The sequence below is a fragment of the Phodopus roborovskii genome, unplaced genomic scaffold (genome assembly GCF_943737965.1).
Source record: "Phodopus roborovskii unplaced genomic scaffold, PHOROB, whole genome shotgun sequence".
NCBI classification, from domain to species: Eukaryota; Metazoa; Chordata; class Mammalia; order Rodentia; family Cricetidae; genus Phodopus; species Phodopus roborovskii.
In genome coordinates, this window is record NW_026126482.1 from 15,244,133 (window position 1) to 15,258,029 (window position 13,897).

General features: G+C 43.5%; 1 protein-coding gene across 7 annotated transcripts in view; it reads left to right on the forward strand.

The window, feature by feature from the left end:
• Kif13a (kinesin family member 13A) overlaps window positions 1-13,897 on the forward strand; it is a 177,642-nt gene that overhangs the window by 57,403 nt on the left and 106,342 nt on the right. For 6 of the 7 annotated variants that reach the window (XM_051194333.1, XM_051194336.1, XM_051194337.1 and 3 more), the window contains exon 3: window positions 9,443-9,455. The exons of the other annotated variant lie outside the window; for it this stretch is intronic. In XM_051194333.1, the coding sequence (XP_051050290.1) occupies window positions 9,443-9,455 (13 nt within the window). The remainder of the gene's footprint in view (window positions 1-9,442; window positions 9,456-13,897) is intronic. 7 annotated transcript variants of the gene reach the window in all.

Consider the following 13,897-nt stretch of genomic DNA (forward strand, 5'->3'; position numbering starts at 1 on the left):
TTAAACCACGCATTCTAACATGGCACAATTCAAAGGTATTCTCATGTGATACTCACATGATGAGGAAAGATAGCAAGAACATGACATAGTTTAACCCACATTCGGGAGGCAGAGGCACGCAGATCTGTGAGTTCGAGGCCAGCCCGGTCTACAGAGCGAGTTCCAGGACAGCCAGGGCAATTCAGAGAAACCCTGCCTTAAAATAACAAAATAAAAAGGACATTGCTTCCCTTTTGTTTCTGTAAGAGCAGGAAACTTTTCATGTGCAATAAAGAGATTTCAATGCCCAACACACAGTGTTTCCAGCAGAGTGCTCTGGTATTGTGAGGCTGGCTGCGTGCTCCATGCAGAGTTTTATATTGTGTGCTCAGAACAGAGGCTGTGGCGAAGTCCCGGGATGCAACTTGAGCAGGCCCTAGGAAAACAGATTGATTACACATTTGACTTTGAGTTAATATTAGTAGTTGCATGTTCAGAAACTTTTTGCTATTATCAAGCCTTGTCTGACCCCCATATAATGTTATGTAACCACATGCAGGGTTGTGACTTCATACAATTCAAGACACTGGAGACAGATGACAGACAGCCAAGCAGACCTGATCTTCACCCTGGAGCAGCTAGCTATAAAGTGGGTTAGGGGCACAATGAAGGGACAATAATCATGTCAGAGCCCAGGATGGGAGCTTGAGGAAGGTCTCAAGGGAAGGACCTTTGTGTCAAGGCAGAGAGAGATAGTGTGGGGTAGAGGGGTGTGTCGTGGATTGCTGGCAGAGAGAGCAGAGGGTGTGAGAGCCGAATGGTAGGAAAGTCTGATGAGTTCTCAGTTGGTAAGTAGATGTGGAGGACAACTGTCTGTGGACACAGTTGGGAATTTGGCTGTCCATTCTCCTAAAAGAATAAGAGGCTGTTGCAGGGCCTTCAGCCAGGAGAATGGTAGAAAGGCATTCCGAGTGGAAGAGTAGCCCAAACGATCTGAGCTAGGTTTTAATTCCAGCTTTGCTGTGTGACTACTCTTACTTTATTTTTAAAGAGGTTCTCTTTTTAACATTTATTTATTCATTCATTTTGTGTGTGTGTGCATGTGTGTGCGCGCGCGCGCATGTGTGGAAGCTGGTGTTCTACTTCCTTCATGTGGGTCCTGGGGATTTGAACTGAGATCTTTGGGCTTGGTAGCAAGTGCTTTTACCGCCTGGGCCATCCTGCTGGCCTTCATTCTCTTACTCTTATGGGCAGTTTATTCATCTGAGAAATGAGGCAGTAATTTCTACTTCCTGTTCAAGTGAGGACTTGATAAATAATGTCAGTGTCAAGCTCGGAGATGGTGAGGTAGGTGAGGAAATTTTCAGTTGTCATGGGTACACAGCAGTCTCTGGTGGCCTCATAGCCCCCACTGACAGCCCTGTGAAGTTACGAGTGCAGTGTCCAGCTAGAGAGCTTAAACAAACGACCTTCCTTTTTCGTCAGGGCATTTACTGGTCTTTCTTTCTCTTGATACTTCTTAAGGTGGGATGGATGCTGCCCTGTAGGTTGTTTGCTTCCTGTGCTCAGATGACTAGCTCAGGTCCTGGTGGAACAGTGGCACCTGCTGAGCTCTGTGCCCTCAAGCTTGGTTAGACAACAGAGTTCTCCTCAGCTGGGAGTCTACGTGGACTTTCAGGGGCCTGGGCAATGCTGAAGAATTCCATCATGAAGGCTTTCTTTGGGTTCGTGTTTGCAGTTTGCCTAATGGGCAAATCACTTGTTTGTTTGTGTTTGACCACATAAATAGCATGTGCAGATGAGATGCTTGCCCTTCATATGGAAGTAATAAAAATAATGTGGGTGTCACAGCTGGTGTGCCAGGGTGCGTGGCATAGCGGGAAGAGAAATCTGCAGCTGCCTTTTAGTGATTCTAAATCTTTGCAAATTGGCCGCAGACTTCCCTGTGCATGACTTCTGCTGGGCCTCGGGTTACTCTCCATTCATTTTTTTTCTTTTCTGCTGTGGGTGGAGTTTAGAATAGACCAGTGGGTCTCTCCTTAACCGTTTTTAAGCATATTTAGGTTTAAAATCACGCTTTTTGCCCCTGTTGTGTTGTCTTGATTTTTTTTTTTTCCATGTACCTTCTAACCTAGAGGACAACATTGCAGTAAATGCTAACTTGCTAACTTCTAGTGTGACGTATGTCACAGACATATCATTGGCATTTGCAGCTCCCAGGTCTTTTTTTTGGAAATAGGCTGAAAAATGACATCTTTCTCGGTCAGCATGCTCCTAAGAGCTCATCTTGTAATAGGCATAATTTCCAGCCTTGGTGATTCAACTCAATGTGACCTTGAAAGTAGGTGGTTCTGCACAGACAGATGCCTTGCAGAGTGAGCGGGTTGCTGAGTCAGGGGCCTCCTAGTGTGGAGCCCTCAAGTGGCCTGTCCTGCAGGCTGTCAAAGTTAAGCAGCATCTGGCACCAGCAATGGCAGTTGGCGGGTGGAGAGAAGGCATTTTTGAGTAAAAGGAGCCACTGATAGGGGAGGTGCTTGTAGCCTGTGTGTTAAGCTGATGCCTCCAAGTTCTTCCTGAATATTCAGTTCACTCCCACTGCGCCTTCTATGTGACAGCTAGGGAGCTGTCACATAAGTACCATGTCCAGTGTCAGCTTGCTGCAAAGTAGGGGGTGAGACCGAGTGAAACCCGGCATCGGCATCTATGCCCATAACCATCACGCCGGTGCAGGCTCTCGCAAAGGCCCCTGTGGGTCTTAACTAGGACTTACAGGAGCTGTTTCATGGATCCCGGTATGGTTTCTGACTCCTTAATGGAAGAAAGTCAAAAGTCATTCAGTGGCAGAGTGATTTGCCTCAGAAGTAGGAGGGTCCTGGATTTAATCCCCAGTACCTATTGCAAGAGGGAAAGAATATTATTGTTACTGTATCATGGGCAAGTGGTACATGATTTCTTGTAAATGGAAAGTTAGTTTGGAAATAAGAGTAACAACAGAAAATGAAGAGCAGCCATCCCTCCAAAGTCTCCATTAATTGGAATCAAGTCTTTAGTAACAGCACATAGACTGAGATACATTGTATTCTAAGAATGACCTCAGACAATGCTTCACTCTTGATCTGTGGTAATGATAGTCATGGTTTTGAGATGGTATTCTCCTGGAACTCAAGTAATCCTCCTGCCCCAGCCTCCTGAATACTGGACCGGCAGTCACATGAGCCAACACAGCCAGTGCACTTGTGGCTTGAGTCTAGCATATGTGCTCTGCTCTCAAGTTTTGCAAACTCCACTGTGTGATGCTTTGGGAGAGGGGCCAAGAAAACTGCACAAGACCCATGTTTTCTCTGCTTAATTTTGTTTTGGTTTAGCCCAGTGTGAGTTCTTGCTAGGTTTCTCCATCCTTGGGGAATCGTAGCCATAGTGATCAGAGCAGGAACTTGGAAGTCACCGGTGAACACACCAAAGGGATGCCCCTCGGGGACAGTCCTGGCCTTGCACGTGGGCTCACCTGGCACCTGTGACTCTCGCTGTGCTGCCGGAGGACCACTTTGGGTGTTGCTACATTTGATAATGTTTGGGAACAAGGTAGAGAAACCAGCCTTGATGCCATCACACAATGCAGTGCCATATAAATAACCGCAAAAGGTCCCATGGGCTTTGTAGATCCATTTCAGTTTTGGAAAACTACATAGAAGACAGCATGGTCCTCTTTATTTTAAACTAAAATCATGTGGATGTATTTGTACCAATTCACCCATGGCTTGAACTTTATTATACATTTTACTTATTAACCACCTGAACACAGATAAGTCAACAAAAGAATTCATTAGCAATTTAAAACAAACAGCAGCACCAAAAAGTTTGGGACAAGACAAAGTTCCTTTTTTGGTATAAAGCAAGAATCACTTAGTGTGTCGGATTATGCAGCTAAAGTCTATTCGGTCCCAGATGTTTGAGATTTGCTCTGTTCTTTCTTTCATTTCTTCTTTTTCATACTAGTCAGCACAACCTGATAATTTGGAAGGTTTGAGAGGAGGGGGTTACTGTGGCAATTCACCCATGACAGAAAGTAGAGAGTGGCTAATACATAGGAAGAGATTCATGCATTCTCTAGATCTGTCACTCACACTGCACTAGGTGGGGCTTCAGTATTTCATCTATGTTGATCTCCCCAGCCCTCCTTCCTGTCTAGTTTTGTTTGTATCAACCATTTTTATAGTTTGTTTACAGTTTATCTCCAAGTTGTTATATGACAAAATGTCCAGCCCCCAAAGATGGCATGTCTACTGCATTTTATTATGGTATCAGCATTACTCATCAGGGGTTAAGAGCACATACTGCCCCTGCAGGGGACCCAAGTTTGGTCCCTAGAACCCACATTGGACAGCTCACAACTGCGTGTAAACTCAACCCCAGATGATCTGATACTCTCTTCTGGCCTATGCAATCACATGCACCCCCCACATACACCATATACCATAATTTAAAAAATAAACCAGTATGGTGACACATGCTTTTAATGCCAGCACTTGGAAGGCAGAGGCAGGCTAAACTCAGAGTTGAAGGCCAGCAAGGTCTACATAGCAAGATCTTGTCTAAGGAATCAAAAAAAAAAAAAAAAAATCACAAAAGAAGAAAAAAATGTTTTTTTCATAAGCACAAATGAATGACATGCAGCCATTACTAGTCAAGTGGTTGAGTCTGTAAGATATTATCTACCTGGATAGAAGTCATGGTAGATGAGGCAAAGCTCTTCCACTTTGGCAATCCCAGTCTTACGTGGCCAAGACCTACAGTCTACACTGACAGGCTCAGAAGCTTATAGCTTCAAGTGAAGGGTTGTTTTCAGGTTTTAAATGTTTAGGTTGGAGGCTTATTCCTCTGGGCTTCAGTCACTACTGGCCTCAATACTTGGCAGATAATTGCAATCCATGGCTTCCCACAGCAGGATTGGCGGCAGCAGGCAGCAGCACTGGGTGGTACCTTCTAGTGTCAAAGCTCTTGAACAGGCAGGCCTCAGGTTCTGAGATCCTCAGTCTTACGGTGGTTAAGTGTTCATACTCTAGGCGACTAGTGTTAATTCGGCTCACTTCTTCAACGTGGTATCATCAGCGATTGACAGAGGATATAATATATATATATATATGTATATGTATATGTATATGTATATGTATATGTATATGTATATGTATATGTATATGTGTGTATATATATATATATATATACCCACCCTTGGTGTTTGAGATGCATCTCCTTGGAACTGGGGCCCAGAGTTCCCTTCACCCTTTCTCATTTTATGTCTGATGTCCTTCAATTTCTCTACTGTGCTGTGTCCCCCCCACCCCCAGTTTGCTTATATAGCCAGAAAGCGGGTGTCAATCATCTTTGCAGAAATCAAGGTGAGCCTCCATGCAAATGAAGGGGTTTGTTTGCACCAATCACAAGCAGAATCTCATATGCAAATAAAGGGTCACGTTTGTCCGTCTTGGGCCTTGTTCTGGGCCCCAGGGAAAGTGACCCCCTTTTGGCTGGGGTGATAGCCGCTGGACTTACTGGGCAAGGATGTTTAACCCACTGCTCAGAGGCTGGATGAGGCCCAGGGTAGCAGCTATAAAAGCAGCCATACATGTGTAGTAAACTTCCTCAAAACATTGTAAGATCTGTCTTGTACTAGATTTCATGGTTCTCCAGCGTGAACATTATAGATGTATGGATATGACCCAGAGAAGCCAAGGGCTGGATAGCTAGGCTTTGTGAGCATTTTGAAGCAGCTGTGACTACAGTGTAGCTTCCTCAAGGTGTGCATGGAATGTTCTGAGCAGCCAGGTTGACATGAGGGTGGAGGCTAACACCTCGGCAGGTAATCAGTGCATAGCCTTAGCACCAGGGGACGATCTGACAAATATCAGTCAAGGAGGTAAGCCTTATAGAGTCCAATGTCTTAGCTTATTTACAGGAAGAACGAACAATAAAAGTGACATTTATGAAGCCAAGTATGGTGGTGCATGCCTATAATCCCAGAACTAGAAAGGCAGAGGTGGGAGAATTGCCAAGTTCAAGACCAGCCTGAAGTACATGGCAAGACTGGTTCAGAAAAAAACAAATCAAAAGCGCGCAGGGCCTGGACTGCTGGCTCTTCTTATACAGCACGGGTTCAGTTCCCAGCAACCACATAGGCGCTCATAACTCCCCCTCCCAATAACTCTGGCTCCAGGGCTCTGGGCTCCCTCTCACCTCTGCTGGCACTGCGTTCATACGTGCACTCAGACCTACACACAGGCACATGAAATAATATATAGAATGAAACATATAAATAAAACTGTTTATTTTTGAGAGGCGGGGTGGGGGGGGGACACCTTGTGTATACAACAAAGCAAAATGGCTGGTTAGCATCAAGTGATCTAAGGGGACCTAATGGTGTGCTAGCAGGTGCTTGGCCCTTCCAGTTTGTCTCAACCTCTGGGGATTCAGGTGTCTTGGCCACCCATCACCAGATTTGCACTTTCTGAAAAACTTGTCAGTTAATAGTGTGCAGTATATAGTGCGTTAGAAGGGTTGCTTTCTTCTCTAATGAGGTTCTGTTTTCTAGACTAAATACTAAATAGTGAGTCAGTGTGGGTAGCCCCACATGAGTTTGCGGCCCCTCTTTCCCTATGGCCCAGTATACATTCATTCTTAAACCACTTTTCATCACAGCCCAGAAAGTGGCTGAGTTATGTTGTTTTTCCATGTTAAGTTCTTGTCTTCCTAAGTGACAGGAATGAACTTTTCATAAAAGGCTGATATGAGATTGGTTTTTCCAAGAGGGGAAAAAAAGTCCAATCGGAATGTCAGTGAAGAAAGGAGGGAGGTATTTTTGGCCCGCTAAGTACCACTGGCTACAAACCAACACGCTGTTCCTTGTGCTAGCCATGAGCATGAGCATTGTGGGACTGTAGTGAGAGTCATGCTGTGATAACTCTGGAGGGCTCCACAGGATCCCTTTAGCCTGTCTCACCTCATTAGGTTAATTGGTCGACCATAGCTAACATGAGAAACTGTGTGCTTGGTCCTCAATAGATTCTACATCCTCAGTCAGATTCAACTGAGTATAAATGCAGGAAGGAAAAACCGTGCCTGTACCGACTGTGTAGACACTTAGACTATTATTCCCTTAACAATCCAGTGCAATACCTATTTACCCAGCATGCAACTGTATTAGGTAGTCTAGAGATGGCTTAAGTAGATAGGAAGGTGTGTATAGGTTATATGCAAGCATTGTACCATTTTATGTAAAGTAATTGAGTGTCAGTGGGTTTGAGGATCTATCCACCTGGATATGTGAGGACTACTGTATTTTATTAACTTGGCTCATGCTGTTTCATGTGACTGCCTACAAAACCCAAGAGAATTCCCTTTGTCAAATAGAGGGGTGGTTGAAAGAACTTTTAAAAAATAAAGCTATAAAACAAGAAGCTTCATCTAATGTGCAGAGAAGAAGCCCTCACTCTTGTCCTCCTGCACAGAACATGAATCCAGACAGTCTCTGCTTAAGGAAAAGCTCTCGCCAGAAAACTCAAGCTTTGTGTATAGAACGAAACTCCTGCCCCTTTTAGAATTAAAAACACTTGTGCGTTTTTATGGAGACATCCACACTACCTGTCTCGTTTGGATAGGTGGACTCGCTCCTGTGTTGGGACTGGCCTCATAACAGCTGGAGATAACCGCTCGACCAGACAAAAAACCAGAACACAAAAACCGAATTCCAACTGTTCTTTGCTGGCATAGCATACAGGCCATTTCCTCCTGGCTAGTTCATGAAACTCCAAGAGAATTATGCTTCAGTTTCAACTCAAGTAGAATGTCACCGTTTTCTTTGCTTGCATTCACAAGTGTAGAACTGCCCACCTGTCTATGACTCCAAGGACCTCCTTTGTCCACTTCTGAGCTCTGCACTTTTAAAGGGGCCCTTGGAGTTCCATGGAGATTGTTGAACCTAGTGCTGGAGAAAGTGCAATGTTATTTTGCCTGTGCCTTTTGATTCTCATGCCTCCTGCCTTGAATTTAAGTTAAATTAATTAACCCACCCCATTTTGAGACACAATCTTGCTTTGTAGTCCTGACCACCCTTGAATTTGTATAGATCAGGCTGGTCTCAAACTTGTGGCAATCCTCCTGCCTCTCTGAGTCTTTCAAATACTTGTATACAGGTGTGAGGTGTGTGCCAAAACATCTCAGCTTAGTCTTCTGATCCCCATGATTCTGATTGCTCCCCATTTCCTGAGAATTATTTATGAATTGATATTAGGACTTTGATCAAGAATAACTGCACCAAGAAAGCTAAGGACTGTCTATTGTAGGATAGCACACCCTAGAAATAAAAATTCAGGTCCTGAAATCACACATAAGGAAAGTATTTACAAAGCACATCACCCTCATATATTCTTACTTTGAAGCCTTCGATTTTTGGTATTTTTTCTTTGAGTATAATTTCAGTCATTTCTGGGTTGTGGACATTCAAAAGTGAACATTTTGGAGCTGGTAATGTGTCTCAGTAGTAGAGAATTTTCCTAGCATAGGCCAACCCCTGGGTTTGATTTTTCAGCACTGAAAAAAAAAAATTAACATTATGAAAAGTCCTATGTGGTTGACGTTGGAGAAAGGCCAGAACTTGTTCTAAAAGTTCTCTTCAGTGTTGAAATGGGTAGAATTTGTCATGTAGAATCGTGTTTTTGAAATCTGAATCTTCATATATACTAGAGTATAGATGCCAAACAATGGAAAACATGTATGTACTTTAACACTAAGCTACAAGAATTTAAATATAGGGTTGGGGATCTAGCTTAGTTGGAGGAGACTGGGTATGTTCAGGGTGGTTTGGTCCTAGACATAGCTCAGGTGGTAGAGTGCTTGTCTATTACTCATGAAACCCCAAGTTTGATCCCCATTGGCACATAAATCAGCTGCAGTGGTACCTGCCTGCACTTCTAGCACTCAGGTAGTAGAGACCAAAGAATCAGAGGTTCAGGGCCATGCCTTCTCGTTCCCAGTTTAAGGCCATCCTGGGTTACATGAAACCCTGTCTCAAAGAAATAAGGTGGGAGCCAGGAAGAAAATTTACATGTAAAACTGGTTTAAAAGAATTTAGCTATGTGCAGTAATGGTTATAGTATTTCTATATCTCCACATTCTTTCCCTGCCCCTTCTTAGAATCATTAAAGATATCTTTCAATGAATGTCTAGATCCATTCTATTAGGGCTGAGTAGATGCGTGTTTTATGTGCCCAGATTCTGAGCGACAGTGAGAGGTTATTGCTGCGGGCAGTTAGTTGTGTGTAATTTTTCCCGATCCCATTACAAAGTTGCTGAATTTGTTTTTTGTTTTTTTTCTTTTCTTTTTCTCTTTCATTGTTTCCCTCTGATGTGGCCATTGTGTTGACAACCTTCTGTATCTCGGCTATTGAATTTTTTTCTTTTCATCATGAAGAAAACCTCCCAAGGTAAGTACTGGCGTGGAACTGGGCATCAGTACTGACTTAGTATGCACCTAGGATCCTAACTCATCACTGGAGCCCATGGATAATCCCTGGCCACCTAGGACTTCAGACTAGCATTCTCATTTGAGATTTAAACCCTGAGTCGACAGTTGGTGCTGATGTAAAATCAGCATGTTATTTACAGGGTGCTCTCACCCCTTGTCGCATTCTTAGACGATGCTTGAATCTGTAGACCTGCCTACCAGCGATGGGTTCTGTCCTGTTGGCATTGAAAGGGAGCTTAGCAAGAAGAAGAAGCAGGTGCTGGTTCATAGGCTGGGAGTAGAGGAGCTGAGGTTGTTGGCATGAATGTGCTGGCTAATTTTATATTGACAATACAAGCTAGCGTCATTTGGGAAGAGGGACTCTCAATGGAGAAAAAGCCCACCCCTTCCCCATAAGACTAGCCTATAGGCAAGTCTGTAGGGCATTTTCTTAATTAGTGGAAGGGCCTATCCTGTTGTGGGTGGGGCCATCCCTGGGCGGGTGGTCCTGGGTTCTATAAGAAATCAGGCTGAGCAAGCCATGGGGAGCAAGCCAGTAAGCATCACTCCTCCATGGCCTCTGCATCAGCTCCTGCCTCCAGGTTCTCATGCCCTGACCTCCGTGGATGATAGACTTCAAGGTGTGAGCTGAAATAAACCCTTTCCTACCCCCATTGCTTTGGTCATGGAGTTTCACCACAGCAATGACTAAGACAATGGCCATTCAAGAAAGCAGAAGAATAAAAACGGGCCTTCCAGGATGAAACTTGGTAACTTGCTGAGACAGACAGACTGTCTTCTGTCTTGCTAAGAAGAATTGAAAGGTTTCCCTAACATTCAGATAGTCATGCTGCATCCCCAGAATGATGTTCTGGTTCTGTCGGAGTTCTTAGCTGATCACAATAACTACTAATTAAAGCTGTCCTGCTTCCCCGGCCAAGTTTTCTTGGCATTTTTACTGGTGGAATCCCCAAAAGTTCAGGAGTAAATGGAGTGGGCATAAGGTGGTGTTTGAGTGACAGCCCTTAATAAGTGAAGGTGGTGTCATCACCAGGGAGCATATTGCTGAATGTTACAGAGACATTTACTTCCACACGTCACCAGAAAGTTGACCAGCCCTGGCTAACATCACAGCCATGCTATCTAAGATAGGCCTAGGGCAAACTCTTTCTCCATGTGGTCAGAATCTAGGACATGTGAGCATGGAAGAGAGAAGAAAAAGGCCTGGGGCTATGGAAAAAAACACTTGATATAGCTCTTGGATTATGGAAAACTAATAAAACGTTATTTCGTGCTTTATATTTATTGAAGGCATCATCCATATTGTCTTTGGCACTAAGAATTTGAACTCCAGCAAGGAAGATGTGCACTGAATAAATAATAAAACACGTCTTAAGAAAGAGCTAGACCAGTCATCATGGTCAGATCTGGAGGACTGTGACAATTCTCCCTGAGTAACCGCTGGGGTGCTTATAATCACAGACTCACAACCTTCAAAGTTTTCTGCTCCTGGAGGACATATGTCCCCTTATCTTTCATCTTTGCTCCCAGAGGTCTCAAAGCATAGTCATCCTGGGAATAAAAGAACTTTGTTCCTCACCAACAAAAGCCAAAGCAAGTCAGGCAGTGAAGGAGCATGCCTTCAATCCCAGTACTTGGGAGACAGAGAAACCCTGCCTGCCTCAAAAAAAAAAAAGAAAATTATGGAAGTAGACAAGGTTCAGAAACACTTTTAACAATCACTATTACTTTGCACGTACAATATTCTGTTGTGTTCTAGCCTGTATACATAGTGAGATGCTAAAAATCATTCCTAAGACTAGCCATGAAATTCTCAAAACTAAAATTAATAGTAAATCACGATGATTAAAGAACGTATCTTTGTCAGGTGGCAGTGGTGCACATCTTTAATCACAGCACTCAGGAGGCAGAGGCAGGTGGATCTCTGTGAGTTCAAGGCCAGTCTGGTCTACAGAGTTCCAGGACAGCCAGAGCTTGAAACTGAATAAGTGATAGAGTAAAATATATTAAAGACACAGAAGTCGAGGCCAGCCTGGTCTACAGAACTAGTTCCAGGACAGGCTCCAAAGCAATAGAGAAACTCTGTCTCAAAAAACAAACAAACAAACAAAAAGAGGGTTAGGGAGGAATTACTAGACAAAGGCCCAAAGATTCAAAAGGACCCTGGAAACTTAGAGAGACAAATCTAATGTAAATAGCTTCAAGGTAGAGCAAGGTTGCTGGCAGCTTTATGGGTTAGGACAAGGTATAGGGGCTCATTCGCTCTGCCAGAGCTGAATTCCTTGTTAAACTCTCCATACTGGAGTCAGCACAGTGGGTTAAGATCAGATCTTGGAGGGGCATGTGCAGGTAAGACAAAAACAAATCAACTCTCAGATGGCTTACTGTCAGGTCTAAGTCATTGTGTTACAGTGTGGTGGTGCTTCTCTGTAATCCCAACACTCAGGATGCTGAGGCAAGCCAACCTAGGCAACACAGTGAGACAATGAGTTAGCGAAACAAAACAAAGGCCCATAAAGCCAGCTGTCCTATGACAGCAACCCCAGAATTCAGGTGACTAGAACCTACAAAAGGAAGCCAATGTGATTCCATGTCTGCAAGCATTCCACAGCCACCTTTAAGAACAGAGTCCAACCCTGGGTGTATCTCAGGGGCAGAGCACTAATCAGGTGTACACAAGGTCCCGGGTTCGATCCATAGAAACACAAAGCAAAACACAAAGCAAAACACATTAGAGATAAAGAACTTATACTCATGATAATAAGAACAAGCAGAAATAATGGTTAAAAAAAAATAGACAAGCAAGGGCTTCTGATATCACATTGTCAAGCCCAAACTTTAAACACACTTGTTATGTTTAAGGAGATTTTTAAAAATCAGATTGAAAAATGTTAGCAAGAAACGGATGTTATATAACTCAAGAAAACAATAACCCACTAAAAATTCTCAGTCTGAAAAGTCCAAAGCCTAAAATGGAAATTTCACGTTAGGATTTTATAGTAGTATAGATCAAGCTGAAAATAAAGATGGAAGGAAATGGAAGAGAAGTTAGTGGATAATAGTACAATGAGATGCTAATGAGACAAAGGATGTGGACACAACTGAAGATCCATTCTTTAAGAGGTAAACGCAGACCTTCCATTCTCCAGAAAAAAAAAAAAAATTCATTCAAAATGGATCATAGACCTCGATGTAAGACACCCAACTGGAGAACTTTCAGAAGGTAACAGGGGGGGAGGTGACGTGGCTCAGTGATGACCTTTCAGGGACAAAGCTGAAAGCATGACGTAAGAGAAGATGTAGAAAAAAGAAAGGAAGGAAGAAGAAGAAAGTCAATTTAAAAATGGGCAATATTATCTAAGTAGACATTTCCCAAAGAAGATGCCCAGGTGTCAAATAAATAAGTAAAGTTGCCATCATGTCATTAGGGAATTAGCATTAAAACAGTGACAAACCACTGCACACCTATAGGATGCCTAAAATCTCCAAGTCCGATAAAACCAGAATGAAGATGAGCAGTAGGACCTCTGCTATTGCTGGCAAAACGAGGCAGATGGGCCAGGCATTCTGGAAGACAGCCCACAGCTTCTGAAAAACCTAATTATATTCTTACCACATGACCCCAGTCATCAGGCTTCCAGGTATTTACCCAAAGCAACCAAAAGTTTCTATCTACTGCACACAAGTGTTTATGGCAGCTTGATTCATGATTGCCAAATACTAAAGCAGTGATGACCTCCAGAAGGAGAATGGATAATGAATCCTGGTGCAGGCTTCTGACACAGTATTGTTCAAGGATAAAAGAGAAGAGCACTATCCACCCACAAAAGGCACAGTAGAACCTCCAGTGAATATTAATAAGTAGAAGCAGCCAACCTGAGAAGGCTCGATGCTCTGAAATTCCACTGTTAATCCATGTTGCTCCGGAGTAGATGAAACTACGTGCCAGGACAAAAGACAGTGGTTCCTCAGGACAGTGACCACAGCTCAGACAAGCTACTCAGTGGAGCAAGAGAAGACAGACAAGTCAGCTAGAGTAGGTAATGCCTCCCTTGCTCATGGCCAGAGCCACAGACAGAACAAGTCCCCTTCCCCTCAAATGGATCGTTATGTATCTAGTCTTTTTGATTTTTCTGTCTGGTAAGTGTCAGATTTTATAATTTGTTCTGAGTGGAGAAGCTTCTATCTCAGATACTGCCCGTCTACATGTAGTCTTTTAATGCTTTGACCTGATGAACACTCCGCAGTGTTTTTGGGAGCAAGGTCTGTTTCCCTTGAGAACAATAGCCCTTTAGACAAACATGGAGACACTGGTTTATGTGTCTGTAGATTCAGAAGAAGAAAGAGCCTTTGTTGTATAAGCATCAGGGCCTGAGAGGTGTACCTGTCTGTCATAGAGGG